General features: G+C 45.2%; 2 protein-coding genes across 6 annotated transcripts in view; one reads left to right on the top strand and one right to left on the bottom strand.

Annotated features, from left to right (window-relative positions):
• Positions 1-21,896, bottom strand: part of pacsin1b (protein kinase C and casein kinase substrate in neurons 1b) — a 433,272-nt gene that overhangs the window by 178,336 nt on the left and 233,040 nt on the right. For all 5 annotated transcript variants that reach the window (XM_059950548.1, XM_059950547.1, XM_059950550.1 and 2 more), the window contains 2 exons: positions 12,170-12,405; positions 8,265-8,420 (listed from right to left, as the gene is read on the bottom strand). In XM_059950548.1, the coding sequence (XP_059806531.1) occupies positions 8,265-8,420; positions 12,170-12,405 (392 nt within the window). The remainder of the gene's footprint in view (positions 1-8,264; positions 8,421-12,169; positions 12,406-21,896) is intronic.
• Positions 1,666-6,579, top strand: LOC132381218 (uncharacterized). Its single transcript, XM_059950546.1, has 2 exons — positions 1,666-1,933; positions 2,212-6,579. The coding sequence occupies exon 2, from the start codon at positions 2,379-2,381 to the stop codon at positions 5,715-5,717; it is 3,339 nt and encodes a 1,112-aa protein (XP_059806529.1). The 5' UTR covers positions 1,666-1,933; positions 2,212-2,378; the 3' UTR covers positions 5,718-6,579.

Here is a 21,896-nt window from a genome sequence, read left to right as displayed (position 1 = left end):
GGATGTGATTAAACACATTGATAAATGAAGAGCAGTAGATGGAGTGTATATGGATTTCAGCAAGGCATTTGATCAGGTACCCCATGCAAGGCTTATTGAGAAAGTAAGGAGGCATGGGATACAAGGGACATTGCTTTGTGGATCCAGAACTTGCTTGCCCACAGAAGGCAAAGAGTGGTTGTAGACAGATCATATTCTGCATGGAGGTCGGTGACCAGTGGAGTGCCTCAGGGATCTGTTCTGGGACCCTTCGTGATTTTTATAAATGACCTGGATGAGGAAGCAGAGGGATGGGTTAGTAAGTTTGCTGATGACACAAAGGTTGGAGGTGTGGATAGTGTGGAGGGGCTGTCAGAGGTTACAGCAGGACATTGATAGGATGCAAAACTGAGCTGAGAAGTGGCAGATGGAGATCAACCCAGTTAAGTGTGGTGTTGTTCATTTTGGTAGGTCAAATATGATGGCAAAGTATAGTATTAATGGTAAGACTCTTGGCAGTGTGGAGGATCAGAGGGATCTTGGGGTCCAAGTGCATAGGACGCTCAAAGCAGCTGGACAGGTTGACGCTGTGGTTAAGAAAGTGTATGGTGTATTGGCCTTTATCAATTGTGGAATTGAATTTAAGAGCCAAGAGGTAATGTTGCAGCTATATAGGGCCCAGGTCAGACCCCACTTGGAGTACTGTACTCAGTTCTGGTCGCTTCACTACAGGAAGGATGCGGAAGCCATAGAAAGGGTGCAGAGGGTATTTACAAGGATGTTGCCTGGATTGGGGAGCATGTCTTATGAGAATAGTTTGAGTGAACTTGACCTTTTCTCCTTTCAGCAATGGAGGATGAGGTGACCTGATAGAGGTGTGTAAGATTTTGAGAGGCATTGATTGTGTGGATAGTCAGAGGCTTTTTCCCAGGGCTGAAATGGTTGTCACAAGAGGACACAGGTATAAGGTGCTGGGGAGTAGGTACAGAAGTGATGTCAGGGGTAAGTTTTTTTACTCAGAGAATAGTGAGTGCATGGAATGGGATGCTGGCAACAGTGGTGGAAGCAGATATGATGGGGTCTTTTAAGAGACTTTTGGATAGCTTAGAAAAATAGAGGGCTATGGGGGAATCACCTCCCCTCTGCAACTGGATCCTAGAGTTTCTCACTGGGAGACTTCAGTCAGTCTGGATTGGGAGCAGCATCTCCAACACAATCACACTGAGCACGGGGGCTCCCCAGGGCTGCGTGCACAGTCCACTGCTGTTCACTCTGCTGACCCATGACTGTGCAGCGATACCTAGCTCAAATCACATCATCAAGTTCGCCGATGACACGATCGCGGTGGGTCTCATCAGCAAGAACGACGAGTCAGCTTACAGAGAGGAGGTGCAGCGGTTAACGGACTGGTGCAGAGCCAACAACCTGTCTCTGAATGTGAACAAAACAAAAGAAATGGTTGTTGACTTCAAGAGAGCATGGAGCAACCACTCCCCGCTGAACATCGACAGCTCCTCTGTTGAGATCGTTAAGAGCACCAGATTTCTTGGTGTTCACCTGGCAGAGAATCTCATCTGGTCCCCCAACACCAGCTCCATAGCAAAGAAAGCCCAGCAGCATCTCTACTTTCTGCGAAGGCTGAAAAAAGTCCATCTCCCTCCCCCATCCTCACCACATTCCACAGAGGTTGTGCTGTCTTTACGACAGTTATTTAGTTTATAATATTTTCGCTTAGTAATTCATTCAATAGTATTTTCTAGTTAGAATTAGAAGTGTTTAAAGTGTATTCATTGCATGTAAAATATATCGGCATGCGATGACGTCACATCCGGTTTCGCCGCGTCTTGTGGGAAAACACCGGTTTGAAATTAGCGCGAGGGTGGGGGCTTTCCACGAGGCTCACCTGAGCACAAGCAGTTTTGCAGGCATGAGAAATCACAGTGAGAGCAACGCTGTAAGTTAATAGATAATCGATATATTGAACTAAGATGTTAATGCTGATCCTGTTAGAGGTAACGACGGTAGATAATGTTTATGCTTTCGTTAGTTAAAGAGTCGCGGATAGTTTGCATGGAAGTGTATTTAAAGTAGTCAATGGAGCAGGTAAACTCTCCCTGTATACTGCACCTTAGTGTAATGTAGTTATAGTCACCTTTGCAAGTATTTACACTTGAAATGTGATATTAAGGAAGGAACAAATACTGTATCAATCTTGTATTGTTTTATCAACAGTTTTCACCATATGTTAATGTGAAGAGTGAACAGTAAATGGTTAATCTTACTGCGATCTGGTTCTTATTAACTGTGGTTTATCCGGACGTTAAATTCGGCGTTTCGTTACACCCGAAGGAGAACGTTATAGTGAAAAAGCGGCATTATCAGGTGTTTCAAGTGCTGCAATGTCAGCTCAATCCAGCATCAAGTCGACGCCGCCCAGCGACAAGGGCAGTAAACCGACATCAAGTAAGCCCACCCGGGCGTTATCAGGTGTTCCAAGTGCTGCAATGTCAGCTCGATCCGGGATCAAGTCGATGGCGCCCAGCGACAAGGGCAGTAGAACGACATCAAGTAAGTCCGCACAGGCAAGAGCCAAGGCAGAAGCCGCCAAGGTGCGACTGCATTACGCCAGACAAGAAGCAGTTTTGAAAATGAAACTGGCCACCAGAGAAGCCGAAATCCAGAAAGAAGAGGCTGCCAGAGAAGCCGAAATCCAGAAAGAAAGGGCCGCCAGACAAAGAGAAGAGGCTGCCAGAGAAGCCGAAATCCAAAGAGAAGAGGCTGCCAGAGAAGCCGAAATCCAGAAAGAAAGGGCCGCCAGAGAAGCCGAAACCCAGTTGGAAATGACAAAAATATCGACAGAGTTGCATGTGCTGCAGCTAGAAGGAGAAGGAGAAGCTGCCAGGGTGGAAGCAGAGTACATAGAAGAAGCTGAAGGGTCGCGTGATCTGACCGAAACAAGCTCTGCTTTGGAAAGGACCAGACTGGAACGCACGAGCGACTATGTACAATATCAAGCAGACAGGCAGGCTCGTCTCCCCTCTCCATACCTATTCGATAACTTCCCCAGCTACGAGGAAGAGAATTTACCCTCGCGGCCCCGCGATGAAGTCAAGAATGAAAGAGCTGACAACCGATATACTTTGACACCAAAGTTACAAAGTTCGATGCGAAGAGACGCGGAGGTTGAATCCAGGATGGCAAATTCCATGAGAAACGTGCGTTCTCAGTCATATGGGCGCCAACGTACTTCTCCAGCCCGCATGCCGCTTGCAGCCGATCCCACGCTGCAGTATTTAGCACGACGGGATCTCGTCACTTCGGGACTGTACCAGTTTGACGATAAACCCGAAAATTACCGTGCTTGGCTCTCCACATTCACCAACGTGATTGACGGGGTCCAGCTCAGTGCAACCCAAAGGTTGGACCTTATGGCGAAATGGCTGGGGAAAGAATCACGCGACCAGGTGAGACGCATGCGTTCAGTGTACATCAACAAACCTGAGCTAGCCTTAAGCGAAGCGTGGGAGAGACTTTGGGAGAGATATGGGTCCCCCGACATTATTGAAGGGGCGCTATATCGACGTCTGGAAAACTTTCCTAAGGTGTCAGCCAAAGATCACTTTAAGTTAAGAGAATTCGGAGATTTACTCATGGAGATCCAAGGCGCCAAAGAAGATGGCTATTCAGCTGGTCTAGTATTCCTAGATACTCCATCCGGGATTAGACCAATTGTGGACAAACTTCCATTTGGGCTGCAGGACAAGTGGCTGACTGTTGCCTCAGAGTACAAGGAAGACCACGATGGTCGATTTCCTCCCTTTGAGCTCCTCACTAGGTTTGTGTGCAAGGAGGCGAAGAGGCGAAACGACCCTAGCCTTGTAGGTCCAGGAAGCAGTTCGATTTACACCAAGCCAGGCAGATCCGTTTCGAATGTTTTCAACATTGATAAACCCGTGTCAGTGCTCAAGACCGAAGCCCTTACGACTAACAACGACCCTGGCAAGTATTGTCCATTGCATAACAAACCTCACCCCCTGAAAGCATGCAGAATGTTTAGGGAAAAACCCCTTAAAGAGAGGACGGCTCTTCTCAAGGAGAAAAGAATATGTTTTAGATGCTGTTCCTCAACCTCTCACCTCGCCAGAGAGTGTACGATCGCCGTGAAGTGTCCGGAATGTGGCAGCCCAGATCACGTCGAGGCCATGCATCCCGACCTGTCACCACAAACCGAGAGCGCTCCTTCACCCCCACAACAGGACGGCGGGGAGGGAGAGGCTCACTCTAGGTCAATAGCTGTCAGCACGAACTGTACAGAAGTTTGCGGTCAAGCTCAGTCAAGTCGTTCTTGTTCCAAGATCTGCCTCACTAAGGTGTACCCTAAAGGAGCCAAAGACAAGGCCATCAAAGCCTATGTGATTCTGGATGATCAGAGCAATCGTTCACTAGTCAGTCCAGAGTTCTTTAAATTGTTCAACATTGAGAGTGAGCGGTTCCCATACTACCTCAAAACTTGCTCAGGCAACATGGAAACCCAAGGAAGGAAGGCAGAAGGCATCCAGATCGAGTCCCTGGATGGTAAAGTCGTCATCTGTCTCCCTCCGCTCTTAGAGTGCAATGAAATCATGAATAACCGCGCTGGGATCCCGACACCAAGTGCGGTGCTACACCAGCCGCATCTCCACCACATCGCCAAACACATCCCAGAACTGGATCCGAAAGCGGAAATACTCCTGCTATTAGGAAGAGATGTTATCCAGGTACACAAGGTTAGGCAGCAGATCAATGGACCACTCAACGCCCCCTTCGCGCAACGTCTGGATCTGGGCTGGGTGGTGATAGGAGAGGTGTGTCTCGGTGACGTACACAAACCGATGGTTAACACACTCAAGACCAATGTGCTAGAGAGTGGCCGCCATTCAATCTTTCAACCCTGCCCGAGTGTCCCGTGCATCAAGGAAGCACAACAAGGCGTTAACAAGCGCGAGGCAAGCGACGAGTCGCTGGGCCAGTCAGTCTTCGCTCTAACGAAGTATGACAACAAACTTGCACAATCAGCTCAAGATACCATTTCTTTAAAAACCAAAGACACCAAGGTCTTCAGAGATGAAGCAAATAATGGGGTTGCCCCATTGCCAATCAGAGAACCACGCCAGCGCTCACCAGATAACAAAGAGCAGGCAGTCAAACGGTTCACGTCCTTACGGAAAACCCGGAAAAGGAAACCCGAGATACAGCAACGCACCCGATTGGCCCACGAGGTACTGTGCACCCTAATGGCAGAGGTCACAGCCATTATAAACGCACAATCATTCCTACCTGTGTCTTCTGACCCAGAAAACCCCTTTATACTTTCGCCATCAACGCTCCTTACGCAGAAGGCAGGAGCACCTCCTCCACCAGGAGACTTCTCAGACAAGGATTTGTACACAAAGCAATGGAGACAAGTCCAGGCTCTGGCAAATCAGTTCTGGTCCCGCTGGAGACAAAAATATCTACCTTCGTTGCAACAGAGACAAAAGTGGACAGAACCCCGCAGGAATCTTCAAGTTGGAGACCTAGTCCTGCTCAGGGACAAGCAAGTCGCTCGCAACAGCTGGCCAACGGCCAGAATCACTGCTACATTCCCTAGCGAGGATGGACATGTCAGGAAGATCGAATTGAAGACTACCGACCAAGGCGATGTGAAAATTTACCAAAGGCCAGTTACAGAAGTTATTCTACTTCTACCCAATGACTGATTAAGAGACTAAGTTTTGTACTCTGCTCATTGTGACCTTACGAAGGTCAAGCGGGGAGTGTGCTGTCTTTACGACAGTTATTTAGTTTATAATATTTTCGCTTAGTAATTCATTCAATAGTATTTTCTAGTTAGAATTAGAAGTGTTTAAAGTGTATTCATTGCATGTAAAATATATCGGCATGCGATGACGTCACATCCGGTTTCGCCGCGTCTTGTGGGAAAACACCGGTTTGAAATTAGCGCGAGGGTGGGGGCTTTCCACGAGGCTCACCTGAGCACAAGCAGTTTTGCAGGCATGAGAAATCAGAGTGAGAGCAACGCTGTAAGTTAATAGATAATCGATATATTGAACTAAGATGTTAATGCTGATCCTGTTAGAGATAACGACGGTAGATAATGTTTATGCTTTCGTTAGTTAAAGAGTCGCGGATAGTTTGCATGGAAGTGTATTTAAAGTAGTCAATGGAGCAGGTAAACTCTCCCTGTATACTGCACCTTAGTGTAATGTAGTTATAGTCACCTTTGCAAGTATTTACACTTGAAATGTGATATTAAGGAAGGAACAAATACTGTATCAATCTTGTATTGTTTTATCAACAGTTTTCACCATATGTTAATGTGAAGAGTGAACAGTAAATGGTTAATCTTACTGCGATCTGGTTCTTATTAACTGTGGTTTATCCGGACGTTAAATTCGGCGTTTCGTTACACCCGAAGGAGAACGTTACAGAGGTTGTATTGAGAGCATCCTGAGCAGCTGCATCACTGCCTGGTTCTAAAATTGCACCATCTCGGATCACAAGACCTTGCAGTAGATAGTGAGGTCAGCTGAGAAGATCATCGGGGTTTCTCTTCCTGCTATTACAGACATTTACGCCACACGCTGCAACCACAAAGTTAACAGCATTGTGAAGGACCCTATGCACCCCTCACACAAACACTTTTCCCTCCTGCCATCTGGCGAAAGGTAGCGAAGCATTCGGGCTCTCACGACCAGACTGTGCAACAGTTTCTTCCCCCAAGCCATCAGACTTCTCAATACCCAGAGTCTAGACTGACATCGCAATTTGTCCTTTACTGTGCCTATTGTCCTGTTTATTAATTACTGTACTGCCCTGCACTGTTTTGTGCACTTTGTGTATTCCTGTGTAGGTCTGTAGTCTAGTGCAGTTTTTATGTTGTTTTTACGTAGTCTAGTGTAGCCTTGTGCTGTCTCACATAGTCTAGTGTAGTTTTGTGTTGCTTCATGTAGCACCATGGTCCTGGAGGAACACTGTTTCGTTTTTACTGTGTACCGTACCAGCAGTTTACGGTCAAAATGACAATAAAAGCAACTTGAACTTAGTAATTTCTCAGGTAGGGACATGTTTGGCACAACTTTGTGGGCTGAAGGGCCTGTATTATGTTGTAGGTTTTTTATGTTTCTATGTTGAAATCTTCAAGACTCACAACTGCACATGCTCCCAAAATACCTCTTTTGTCTTTTAAAATGAGTCCATGCACAAAAAGCAGATCACTATTAGAGAAGTCTCTCAGGCATTGCAGTAGCAAATACTCCATTATAATAGAGAAGATGGGAGACTTCATCTAATAGCAGCCACGTCTCACAATACCGCCATCTATTAAGATTACATTAGAGAAAAGATTATTGAAAGAATTGTAATAAAATGTCACTAGTCATCTGGCATTTAAATGTTACTTTGAATTATGACACACCAGAACAGCAAGGTCACTAGATTTCGAGCTAATGGTGACCTGCTTGATCTAGAGTTTAGAACATTTATTAACATGACTGCAACCTTTCATCTGTTAGGGAAATAATCATTACTTACTACTCATTTTCCAAATTTCTAACAAAAAATTTATAGAAATATAGATACAAAATCAGTCTAATTTCTTATTGTTCAAATGGTAACATATCCCCATTACCTATTAGCTGCTCCCATTGGCGTGCATGTCAAATGGTCTTTCTCAACCAAGCCCAGTTCCTGGCCTTCACATATGGCTTAGCGGAATCATTTCTACTGACAGGAGAAGGGGTAAAAGCGAGTTACTGGTGCCTTAAAACCAGTCGCTTCAGACAGATGGGGCTCGTTGGCCATGGTTGACAGTTCATCTAGAAGAAAAACTCTAATCTCAAATCTCCGCTGCCAGAGGAAAATATCTGTAGCTGGATTCTCTAAGACAGTCCTACATTGAGTTCAATGCTGACTGGCAACTCTTGCCATGCTGCTGGTACCAAACTGTATTGGTCTCTGCCTTTCCTTTGGGTTCATCAGATGCGTGGAGAGGGGGAGCTGGCTCCACGGGCAGCAGCTTGCTCTCCATATCTCACTGCCCAGGCTTGTGCATCTAGACAGCTAGGACGCAATATCCATGGTCGACTCTGACCGACAGAGGCCCTCACCCCACTTAAACCAATTTCAGTGACAAAGTAAAATTCATGACTCGTAGAACTACGGCAAATGTCCAAGGTTTAGAAAAATATTAGACTGAATATTGGACTTTATTTTATCAAGATATACCTTCCATACCAAGTACTCACCTTCTGCACTTCCTGTTTGCATTTCTCAACTTTGTCCAGCAGTTTCTTCTGTTGTTCTGGAGTGACTGACTGCTCTGCCTTACTGTTTGCCTCTCTTGTAGCCGCCATCTTCTCCTCCTTACAGGCAAGGTGATATGCCTTCTTAGCTGCCTCCACCTTTGGATGACCAAGACATTTGGTGTTTTAAATAACAGATCAAAAATTTTTTTCTGCCCAGTCTAACGGAAATCTTAGGTTCAACTATGTTCTAGTCATTAGAAAGAAAAAAGCCACATGTTAAACACAAGCAGCTCTTCATGGTAGACTGCTTATCCCTGCATGAGTAAACTGAAGAATACATTCTAAGAGAACATCCCCTGCAACTTTTTCCTCAGAATCTCACCTATCCTAACCTGGAAGTAATTTGTTGGCCCTAAATCCTACAATTCCTGACCATACAGCACCTATACCAGAAGGACTCTTTGAACAGTTCTCAATTCAGGACTGTGCTGTTAATATGCAGATGGAAGCCACCCTTTCTTTCAGAACTCCTGGTGAATTGAGCCTGGCGATCTGAACGACGATTGATGGGTTCCAATCATGCATCAAGTTTTGGTGGGGTTGGATGTAGACATTCTGATGAAACACCTGGGTTTCCTTTGGGTCTAACTGGGATGCGTCATGCTCACCCTTTTTTTTATTCTCTTATTTTTCTAATTCAGCTAGGACTGGTTGGCCAAATGTATTGCCTCAGTGCCCATGAAGTGGAGTACTGCTCGTTGAACTATGGAACTGTTCTGATGAAGGTAACTCTGTGGTGCTGTTTGGCAAAGGGTTGCAGGCCAACAGAATAATTCCCAGTTAGGATAGGTGCGACTCCAACAGGAATCTGCAGGCGACCCTATTCCCATGTGCCTGCAGGGTTGGCAGGTGTATTCAGAAACAAATGACTGCATTTTGTAGTTGGGGCACGTTTCAGTCACTGTAACGAATTAATGTTAAGTGGGGCAAACAGACTACTATTCAGAGAACTGCTTTGTCCTGAGAGCGACAAGTTGCTTGGGAGTTGTTGGAGCTGCAAACTTCTGTCACATTTCTGTCTTACAGATTGTGATAAAGTTCTGGGATGGAAGAAAGAAATTTGATGTTTTAAATAACAGATCAAAAATATTTGTTTTGGGCCAGTCTATGGGAAATCTTAGGTTCAACAAAGTTCCAGTCATTAGAAAGAAAAAGAACCATGTGTTAAACACAAGCAAGTCAGATCTGTTCTTGTGGTTGAAGTGCTTGTCCATTGAGTTTCTGATACACGGTGAACCCCAAGACATTGACGGTTGGGAAGTTTGACAATGGTAATGCCATTCAATATTTTGGGCAATTAGTTAGATCGTTTTTCCCAGGGATAGTCATGGGCCAGTATGATTGTGACGTGGTTGATAATTGGCACTCCTCAGCAATGCCTGAATGTTTTCCTACAGGTAGATATGGACTGTCTCTCCAATGTAACTGTAATATGTCCCATCCACAAATAGATATGGTAATCAGCATATTACCCACTTGCCCTCAATGATTATGACAGCTGAAAATGGCTTGTCCTAGGACACTGCCCTGGGAAACTACTATAGTGATGCCCTGGGGCTATACAACAACTGCAATTTTCTGTTGTCTCAGCAACGACCAGCTACCGGAGTGTTTCCCCCATATGTCCATTGATTTGAGTTTTACGAAGGCTGTTTGATACCACACCAGGTTAAATGCCACCTTCGTCTCTGTACTCTCACCTGGAATTCAGCTCATTTATCAGTATTTAGACAAAGGTTGTGACATTAGGAGCTGCACGGTTCTGACTAGCCCAACTAGTCTTATACCAAGCAGGTTATTGACAAACGTTGCTGCTCAAATGCACTGTTGATTGCTTTCACCACTTTGCTGATTATTGACTATTGACTGAGCTGGCAAGGCACGGACAGACTAGATTACCCTGCTTTTAGTGAACAGAATCGAGTGGGACAATTTTTCACAATGTTACACAGATACCAGAGTTGTATCTATACCAGTACTTTGACTGAGATCAGAACAATCTGTAGAGTATTAGCACTTCATTCTCAAAGAGATCAATAGCATCTCCAGGATTAACGTGCAAATAACAATTGTGTGGTATCAAAGCAACTCATCTAGAGTGGTAGTGCAGTGGGCAGTGCTTGTCATTCTCGGTTTCAGCTTCCACCATTGGCTAGCAGTCTTGTGAAAAGAAGAGCTGAAAGTGTAAGACTCCTCCTGTCAGTACACAGCCTCTCAAGCCTCATGTAGTGACACAAAGAAACTGAACTCCTTTTGGACTCAGGTTGAACTACAGAGGATGGGGTGGAAGTCTGGCCCCTGCACACGTAGCATGCAGGCCCATTGGTGTGTGGACACATCATGGTGTTCATGAACCAGATCCCCAACTATGGGTAAACAGCCCTCACTGCCTCAGGAGAAACAAAGGCTCAGGAGTAAACCCAGGCAGCAAGTCCGGAGTGGAGTCCCTAAGGCAGCTGGACATCATTGAACATCCTTCCGGCAGCTCCTGCAGCCAAACCGGTACCAAATGTATTGCTTCATAAGCTTTCCTTTAGACTACTCTGGTGAGGCCAAGAGGTGGATTTTGATGGCTGGGCATTTCAGGATCTCCATACCTTCTGCCCAGGCTTATGATCATCATCCATTCTCCTTCAAGACACACTGATGCCAACCAACCAACAACAATGGCGTCCATTTAGAGAAACAATTTTCAGCACCAGAGCTAGGCCAGATTTGGATTGGTCATGATCAGATAATTTAAAAAGCTTTAAGTTTGCAGACCTCTTCAGGCAAGTTCCCAGTAACATTGCTATCTACACACCAGCCAAACAGACTAAGCACACCTGCAAGAAACATCATGAGGGAGTTTTTAAATATCGACTATTGGTGGAATAGGGAGAAGAAAACTTAGAAAGGAAAATAAGGACCAGCAACCCACAGCTATAAAGACCCAAAAACACACGTTATCATAAATAAGATGCCTTGGATAATAAAATTCTTATAAAAAAGACATTACCTGCCCAGTTCTAATTATTTAGTTAGACTGTACCCATCCTTGAAGGTGGCTCACCTTTACGGGAGAGCACAAGTGTGAGAAAAAACATTCAAATGCTCCACGAACAAGCAAATGGAGTTTGTATGAGTTCCTCACTGAATTACCTGAAAGTAATAAACATTTCAAATTCTGCTTGGCGAATATTCTAAAATACATGCTCATCGTTTGGAAAATTTCTTTAAAACCGCTTTAGGTCTGAACTACAGTGGTCTGATGGTGAGCTCACATAATAAAAAAGGAATTAAGAGACAGAAGAATAATAGATTGGAAAGTGAAGCATGCAACTAATAGGGTTAGCCAATGGCAATATTATAATAGAAGGTACGCGCCCAGACTGAATCAAATTATTTCTGGTCACTTAATGCAATGAATACCTCAGTGGAATGTGCCACTGAGCCATTATTGTATTTAGGAAGATATCAGGGAAGGAGACATATCACAGTGATTTCATTAAGCGGAATCTTAACATGGGGAGAGGGAGAAGATGTAGATGTAAAGAAAAAGTGTCTATCTCACAAAGCAAATAGAAAAAAAGTAAACTTACTTTTGACACTACAGATCAATGAAGGGACAATGAACATGAATGTTAGTTCTTTTAATTCTGATTAGTTGCTCATTTAAAGCTTCAAATAGCTTAGCTTTGACAAATGAATAGGGTTAAACATTAATCATTTGAGTTTGTGAGTGAATTCTCTGCATTGACCTATACCTCAAACATGGCAAATCATAGGAAATGTATCCTATAGTAACAAGATGGTGATGAAATAAAACTCAATGAGCCATTGAAATTGCTGAAGTTGTACCTTACCTCTTTTAGTTTTTTAGCCCAAGGTTTCTGTGCTTTCCGGAATCCATCCTCCGCTTCTTTGGTCTCTTTGAAGCCTCCTATCATCTGCTTGTGAAAGGAATCTTTCTGCCAGTTCTTGATCTTTTCAAAATCTTCACAAGTTAATGCATTTCTCACCTCCAAATGTAGCTCGCTCACTTTATCTGCCTCGGTCATCAATGCCATCCAGGCTCTCTCCAGAGTCCCATACTGTGACCCTGAAAGTGGTGCGAGCATTCATCATTAACTAATACAACAACCATTTTAACTGCTCTTCAAATACCTTCAAAGCAACAATTCAGTTCAAGGCCAAGCTGTACTGGATTCTAATGTATTTCTAAAAGCATTTACTTTGCAATAAAAAGGACAAAGAAAAAGCTGGTGACAAAGCAGCAAAAAGATTTAGGAAAAGACCCAGCATTTGACTAAATCAAAAGCATCAAGTGGAGCTGAAAAAAAAGAAAAAAGTTATAGCCAATTTAGCCCCACGTTGAAGAAACCAGTTTCACAGAGCTACACAGAGTTGTCAGAGAAAGGACCGGCAAGATGGGTGGTAATCAGCAGGGAGAATAAAAGTCAGCCAGTGGATGGAGTGCATGGAGGTGTTCAATAATGCATTACAAAGTGTGGAATCATGTTAGTGAGGTTAACACATCAGCGTGCAAAGTGGATTAACAAAACAGTAATACTTGTGTACAGGAAATGGCATAAACATCTTCAATCTTATAATAAATAAATATATAAACAAGTTGACTGATTGAGAAAGATGGTCTTTTTCAAAATGGCATAATGCAGCAAGTGGTTTGCCCTGGAGATTAGTGCTGAAACTATTTACAGTCTATGTAAATGATTTGTGCAAGTGTGCTTATATAGGTAAGTATATGGTGTATATTGTATTGGCGCATGGCCTAGTGGATAAGGCATCGGACTAGTAATCTGAAGGTCACTGGTTCGAGCCTCAGCTGAGGCAGCGTGCTTGTGTCCTTGAGCAAGGCTCTTAACTACACATTGGCCCTTGATACTCAAGGAGAACAATATGTGACTCTGGTCTACTGGATAACATGCCTGAGAGCAAGCTAAAAGTACTCATTTCTGTAAAAGTAATTCATCACCTTGTCTCTAAAGAATGTTTTTGTACATTGTTTGTTTGTAAGATTAATAGGATGCATTGTCCCTGAGGGGGCAAAGGTCAGTTGTTACAGGTCACCTGACCGTGGTATTTGTAGGAACTACCGACTCTGGGTTCATTTGTTCAATCAAAACCAAATAGTTGCAGCATCCACCTGTCACGGTTACTCTTTCTGCATCTCAATTTGTGGAACAATAGGTGTAGTCAGCAGGATATGTGGATTGTTGACAATATTTCACTGGAACAAAGAGGTTGTCCCAGAACAATATCACATACCTGGGTGGATGAATAATATTGATGGGTTTTGCTGTGCTTGCTAACACCCTTGCTAAGTTGGGACCTCCCATAAGATGGGATGATCACCTAGATAATGCTGGCGAGAAATTGGGAAATAAGATGGCTAGATTGTTGTGAGAAATAAATTTTCCATTGAAACAAGGTTCTCATACTGATGGCTATTGGCTGCTGGCCACAGCCTTGCACCAACAGTTGAAAAGGACCCTTGAAGTGGAAAAAAGCCATAAGCTGAGGGATGAAGTGAATGCTATGAAGGAGAGGTGCTCCGTAATGACTGAAGTGGTAAGGACTAGTCAGAAAAGGGCACAGGAAGCAGAGGAGAAGGGAATTAAGATGCCATGTAGGCTAGAACAAATCAAACATCAGGAGGCGGCTCGCCACCAGAATTATATCCCCCGATCCCATGAAGATCAATATTGCTATCCAAGGAAACCCAGGTACCTGGGATGGGGATATCTGGTATGATGATAATGATAATGGGTCCTTTGGTGAGGGGAAACTGCTTTTCCCCTAGAACCATTGCAGGCTCGGCCTGCTGTGGTGACTTCTCAAAAGAATGTACACCAGCAGCCGGGAGTACAGATTCTCGAGTACAAGGAGTATAATGATAAGGAACCATCTGAGATGGCTGCCCATTTTAAACGAAGGTCTGGGGAATCGCTGGCTGAATGGTTACTCTGCTTGTGGGATGATGGAGGTGCTAGTATAACCTTTTACCCAAAGAACTAGCAAGGCTAGGGTCTTTATCCATGAATTCTTGTATTAATACTTAGTTACGCCAATTTCCCCATGTGGATAGGTTCTTTTCTCAAGTGTCGGAGGCTGTTAAGAAGGTATTCCCGCACCCCCTTGATTGGGATTCATAGGTACAGGGAGACTGGGAGACTGCCGCTGAAGGCATTCACTGCTTAAGACAACAGGCCCTGGTCAATAGGATGTATGGGGACTGGGATGCACAGTGACGACTGGGGCAGGGTCCCAACCAAGAGGAATTCTCCAGAGGGATGTACACAAGTTTGGTGTGATCAGCCACCCCATCCATTCAGGGAGTGGTTCTCGCTTTATTGGGGCCCTTAGTTCTGGAGGATGTGGAGGGTGTGTCTAATGCCTTGGCGAACCTTTTGGACTTGCAGGTTAAACCCCGAGTCCGTTCGACACGGTTAACGAATGCTGGAGGGGAAGGTACTAACGGCACCAATGGGATTAGGAAACCTGCCCTGATACACACGGAGATGTTCATTACCCTTTTGAAAGCAGGCGTCAGTAAGAAGATTGATGGTGTACCGACTATTGTATTGTATGCTATGTATCATGAGCACGCGAAAGCTGAGAAGACACTGGCTGCCCCTTCTACTCCTCACTGTACCCATCATTAGCTGAATTGCAGGACGTAGTAAAGAAGGCCACACAGCAGGAGACTGGGAAATGGCTGCCTCCGAATTCCTCCTGGATCTAGGGGGGTGGCCGGGTTCCCCTGACATACAAGATCAATTCGATGTGGACCCTTGGGGACCTTACACCTTATGTATCTATAGCGGTCCACTGGGCTAAGGGAAAAGATCAACGGTTTGTTGCTCTGGTGGATACGGGAGCAGAACATACAGTGATCCCTGGCAATCCCAATAAGTGGACAGGACCCGAGTATGATATTGAAGGGATGGAGGGTGACCTTACTAGGGCCTGGGAAGTAACAGTGTGTGTAACGATCGACAAAAACATCTTGCATTCTGTATCCGTCCTGATTGCTGTAACCACTGAGAGTATCTTAGGAATGAATGTGTTACAGGGAATGCAATTGAAAACATTGTTCAGAACCTTTAGTTTTGGGATCTGGAGCATGCGGGCGGTAGTCACAAGGGCTAAGTGGCCCTGCTTATCCCTCCACTGATGCAGATAGTGTCGATTCCACAATACTGGATTCTGGGAGGTCACAAGGAAATAACTAATACTATTGCCTCCTTGGAGCAAGCTGGGGTTATTCGGCCCGCCACATCCCCGTACAATAGCCAGGTCTGGCCGGTAAAGAAACCAGACGGGTCCTGGCGAATGACTGTTGATTATCGACAATCCATACTCTCCCCCGTTGAGTTCTGCTGTGCCCGACATGGTGACGCTGGTAGATGATATTTCGGATGATGCAGATGATCGATGGTATGCTGTTATTGATCTGGCCAGTGCCCGATTTCGATTCCCTTGGAGGAGGAATCACAGGAGCAGTTTGCTTTCATCTGGAATGGGAGGCAGTATACCTTTACTCGTTTGCCACAGGGGTATTTTCATGGTCTCACCTTGTGCCACGGGATAGTGGCACATGATTTGGAGACCTGTGCGCTGCCCCATAACGTCAGAGTACACCACTCTATCGATGATGTTATGCTACAGGGATCGGACGACGGGTGTGTCGCAGAGGCATTGCGGTTCCTGTTACAGTGTGAGAGGGGATGGGCTGTGAATGAAGACAAGGTTCAAGGTCCTTTTTAATCAGTGATGCTTCTGGGGATTCACTGGCATGCGGAGGAGAGTATTATGCTGGAAAAGGTACAAAATAAAATACAAGACACAGCTACCTCCACTAATAAGCAAGAAGCTCAGCGCTTTGTGGAGTTATTTGGATATTGAAGAAGACATAGTCCTCACTTGACTCTCCCACTGAAACCACTGTACGCTGTCACTCATAAGAAGTGTGAATTCACATGGGGAGATGAGCAAAAGGAGGCATTCGAGCAGGCTCTTCCCCTTTCACCTCGGGTCTCGGGGGCCCCATATGGATTACAGGTGTCTGTTCACGATAACGTGGCCATACAGAGTCTGTGGCAACTGCAGAATGGAAGGAGGGTGCCCCTAGGGTTCTGGCCACGCACTATGCTGGAGGCTGCTGAACGATATACTCTGTTTGAATGACAGCTCCTGGCTTGTTACTGGGCTCTGGTGGAAACGGAGTCCATCAGGGGATCGGACCCCACGGTGTTGCCGACTTGCCTATTATGTCCTAGGTGTTCACCCCAGATACGAGGGTGAGACAGGGGCATGCACAGCAGTCATCCATAGTGAAGTGGAAATGGCATACAGGACCAGGCCGCTAAAGGATCCAAAGGAGTCAGCCGTCTTCATGGATATGTAGCCAGATTACCTATGACAGCTGGAACCGAGGGCGAGAAGGCGCTTGCCCCTCATGAACTCTCTCCCATTCGATTTGACATCGGATGAAAAGGCTAGTGCCTGGTTTACAGATGGCTCGAGCGGACGGGTGTCGGGACGCCAATGGTGGAAGGCCACTGCCCTGCGACCCCCGGACGATACTCAGTTAATACAAGGAGAGGGCGGATCCGGTCAGCTGGCAGAACTTGTAGTAGTTACCCTGCCCTTTTCACTCCCCACCACGGAAATTAGAATATATACCGACAAGTGGCTAATGGAATGGCTATCTGGATGGTGAGCTGGCAGATACACCAGTGGACAGTTCATAATAAACCTATCCGGAGCAAAGAATATTGGCAACAGATATGGCAGGAGGAGCAGTGGCGCGACATTTATGTGCATCATGCGAATGGTCACCAGAAGGACATTAGCCCTACCATGCTCCACAATAATCAAGTGGACGGATTGGCTGTGGTATCTGCTATTACAGTGCCTCTAGTTAGAGGGGCCCACGAACAGTCCGGCCATCTCGGGGAGAAGGGGACGCGAGAGTGGGGACAAGACCATGGGATATCTTTGACAAGTGGATGACTGTTGGAGTGTCCTATTTTCCAGCAATTTAAGCCTCACTCTGTCCCGTGTGGACCTTTTGCCTATATTAAGAGGCTCCATACTGGCTAAAGTATGGCAGATTGATTACATTGGACCCCTGCCCCCACATAAGAATGATAAATGTGTTTACAATGGTGGACACTTATTCTGGATTCCTGTTGGCCAGACCCCTTCCTGGAGTCAGTCAGGAGTCCACTATTTGGAGGGTGGAATACCTGATGTCACATTGGGTGAAAGGGCAAGGTATTTATCGGGTCCACCACATACCTTATTACCCCCAGGCAGCTGGCTTGATTGAACGACTAAGTGGGCTTTTGAAGCAGCAGGTTCGATTGATGACCACCACCCACACGATGAAGGGAAGGCATTTAGTGCTGCACAAGCGGTGAACGTTCTGAACAATCAACCACAAACGGAGGGTTCCCCTATTTCCCATTTGATTCAGACTTATCCTGTGACTTTAGAGGGTATTTTAGAGGGGGCTCCCACGAGTGAGATAAGTGAGGTAGTTAGTAAAGTATGGGTGACAGGGCCAAGGGGGGAACGACAGAAGGGGGAAATATTAGCCCCTGCACAGGGCAACTCCCAGTGGGTCGCTATAGAAGGACAGGAGGAATTGCAATGTTTGAATTCCGAACGCCTGACAGCTCGGACCCAGAACTAATGTTTTCTGGTGTATTACAGACCGATGGCTGGAGTGCTGCGATGGCACTTTGCTCTATCAGGGGCACTTCAGGGGAAGACCCTGGGGTCCTTGCCAATCATAAAAGAAAGTGGAACCTTACGCAATCAATATAGGTGATCTCCCAATTCAATGAGTGAGACAGATGCTCTGTTTAAGGTGAGAAGAAAACACCCTCAGTCCAAGAGTCATCGTCTGGAGTCATGGATCCTCTCTGCTGTCCCTCTTCGCCGATGGATCTGGACTGAGGAGGTCTGGACGGTCCGAACGCGTCAAAGGATTGAGGGCTTTGATGATAGTATCGAGCATCAAAATATGTTTTTGAGAATGTTATGAATATGCTGTACGATTGAATGTATCAAAGTGTTGGGTGTGCTCAATGAGACCGTTGCATGTGTTGGGTGTGCTCAATGAGACCGTTGCATGTGTTGGGTGTGTTCAATGAGACCGTTGCATGTGTTGGGTGTGTTCAATGAGACCGTTGCATGTGTTGGGTGTGCTCAATGAGACCGTTGCATGTGTTGGGTGTGCTCAATGAGACCGTTGCATGTGTTGGGTGTGTTCAATGAGACCGTTGCATGTGTTGGGTGTGTTCAATGAGACCGTTGCATGTGTTGGGTGTGCTCAATGAGACCGTTGCATGTGTTGGGTGTGCTCAATGAGACCGTTGCATGTGTTGGGTGTGCTCAATGAGACCGTTGCATGTGTTGGGTGTGTTCAATGAGACCGTTGCATGTGTTGGGTGTGTTCAATGAGACCGTTGCATGTGTTGGGTGTGCTCAATGAGACCGTTGCATGTGTTGGGTGTGCTCAATGAGACCGTTGCATGTGTTGGGTGTGTTCAATGAGACCGTTGCATGTGTTGGGTGTGCTCAATGAGACCGTTGCATGTGTTGGGTGTGCTCAATGAGACCGTTGCATGTGTTGGGTGTGCTCAATGAGACCGTTGCATGTGTTGGGTGTGCTCAATGAGACCGTTGCATGTGTTGGGTGTGCTCAATGAGACCGTTGCATGTGTTGGGTGTGTTCAATGAGACCGTTGCATGTGTTGGGTGTGCTCAATGAGACCGTTGCATGTGTTGGGTGTGCTCAATGAGACCGTTGCATGTGTTGGGTGTGCTCAATGAGACCGTTGCATGTGTTGGGTGTGCTCAATGAGACCGTTGCATGTGTTGGGTGTGCTCAATGAGACCGTTGCATGTGTTGGGTGTGCTCAATGAGACCGTTGCATGCATTGGGAGGGACCCCCATGATAGAACTTTACGGGTTTGGCAGACATATTCAAATAGAGTCGGCTAAGTTGACTGCTTTGGGCTAACGACTCCACAGACCTCCTTCTGTGGAGTGGGGACTCATTTTCTGGTTATCTAACGCCTTTGGGGGCATCGGACATAAGATACTACAATGGGCAATGTGGATTGTAATAATATTAGTCGTTATAGTAGCTATTGTACATGTGCTTAAGTCAACGTGTGCTGCTGTACAAGCATCCGTGATCCACTATACCAGAGTCAGGGGGTGGAATGTATAGGTAAGTGTATAGTGCACGGGTAGAGTGAGTGGGTATGAAAATTGGCACAGCAGGGAAATGGTTAACAATTAGGAATTTGTGAGCCTGTTAGGTTGTTGGGCAGATTGACCCTTGATACTAGATAAGGGGAGAACAATATGTGACTCTGGTCTACCCGATAACATGCCTGAGAGCAAGCTAAAAGTGCTGATTTGTATAAAAGTAATTAATCACCTTTCTCTAAAGAATGTTTTTATTTACATTGTTTGGTTGTAAGATTAATAGGATGCATTATCCCTGAGGGGGCAAAGGTTGTTTGTTTCAGGTCACCCGACCGTGGTACTTGCAGGTATGGAGGATGTATGTTGGCTTAATACGTGGCCAGGACTTGGATTGGCCCAAGTTAGGGCCGTGTAAGCGTCGGATTGGATGCCTTGCCCCTTCCAGCTGGACTGGGAGGTGGCAATAGGGCTATAAAGGTGGGCAAGTTCTTTCTTGGGCAGACCACTCGACTGTGTCCCACCTTCAGGCTGAGCAGCTGAACCGGCACCAAGGACCTCCACCCTAGACAGTCCACGGTCGATCGCCTGCCTCAGGGACCACGCAGACGTTGCTAAGTGTATTCGGTGGTGTAGACCACTAGGGGTTGCTTAAGTTAGCCCTACCTATTAGTGTGTAGGTAGTGTACAACATAAAGCATTTCTCTCATCTCTCTATTCTTCTTCTCTGTATTAACAATAAAGTGAGTCTCGGAGGAACTATCGACTCTGGGTCCATTTGTTCAAGCGAAACCAAATAGTTGCAGCATCCACCTGTCACGGTTATTCTTACGGGGTCTTGGTTTTGTGGAACAGTGCTATAGCCGAATTTCTTGACAATATTAAAACCCTTGTGGTAAAAACGGCACAGACATCTGATATGGACGAACAAGTAGGCTGAGATTTACTATGTACTAATAAGGGCAGCTCAGTAGTGTAGCAGATAGCATAATACTGTTACAGGGCCAGTATTGGCTGCAAGGAGTTTGTACACTTCCCCCCACCTGCCCCCACCACGTTTCCTCTGGGACTCAATCTTCCGACCACATTCCAAAGACATGAGTTAGCAGGTTAATTGGTCACATGAGTTTAATTAGATAGTACAGGCTTGTTTACTGAAAGGGCCTGTTACCATTCAGTATTGCTAAATCAGAATAATATAAATAAAATGGAAGGCTATGAACTTCGTCGAGATAATAGGAAAGCAGGAATAGTTATATGGGGTGGGATGAATGAAGGCCGGTGCACAGAGAGATCAAGGTGTCCTTGTGCAGGAAGCAATTTGGCATCTTATTGTAAGGGGAATGGACTACAAAGGAAAGGAAACACTTAATTACCCTGGAGTCAGCACAGACAAATGCTGCAAAAGAGGACCTGCAGTTGCAGAGTTGGTACACGGGCAACTGTAAAGGGTGGGCTTTGGGGTTCTAACATTTAACTGTCATTCATTCTTTGGGGCACTCCTCTGTTTTCATGGATGTTTGAGAAGAAAAATAATTTCAGGATGTATACTGTATACATTTCTCTGACATTAAATGTACCTATTGAACTATTGAAATCTGGGATTTTAGCACGTTTAAGTGAGCTGCCACATTACTGGACATTATAAAAGCAAACGCACTCCCAAATCTTTTTCATTAGCTTTCTAAAGATTGTGAATAGTGTCATTAAAAAAAATTCTTCTTCCTTTGCTGATAGGTATATGGACAGGAAAGGAGTGGAGGGTTATGGGCTGAGTGCGGGTAGGTGGGACTAGGTGAGATTAAGGGTTCGGCACGGACTAGGAGGGCCAAGATGGCCTGTTTCCGTGCTGTGATTGTTATATGGTTATAATATTCCTCTTTGGGACTCATCTACCGATAATATAACAACACTATGAACAATCCACCCAAATTTTTTACTCCAAAACTGGAAAAAAGTAGAGTACACTGCAGTTTGAAGGCTGGAGGATTGCATGTGGACTCCTCACCCTCAAGATGCGATCTGAGATATTATTCTAGAAGTCTAAGCACACAGGAATTAAACAATATATAACTGAAAAGTTAGTAGAACAATATCATTTTAAAGACATCGATATTACTGTGATCTTATTGTAGATTTCATTTTCCTAACTTGTCAATATAGAGTTTGTTTTTTCTAAAATCCACTGAATGGAGTCTGAATAACCTTTGATATGGCATCTTAAACTTACTTAATATTACTGAGCCAGAAGTTGCAGACATTCCAAACAAAATTTTAAAATATTTTCATACAAGTATTTATTTTCTATTTAAAATTAGGTTTGTTGATTAAAATTGAACGCA

Source organism: Hypanus sabinus, chromosome 25 (genome assembly GCF_030144855.1).
Source record: "Hypanus sabinus isolate sHypSab1 chromosome 25, sHypSab1.hap1, whole genome shotgun sequence".
Classification (NCBI taxonomy): domain Eukaryota; kingdom Metazoa; phylum Chordata; class Chondrichthyes; order Myliobatiformes; family Dasyatidae; genus Hypanus; species Hypanus sabinus.
This window is presented reverse-complemented; position numbering and strand designations above follow the sequence as displayed.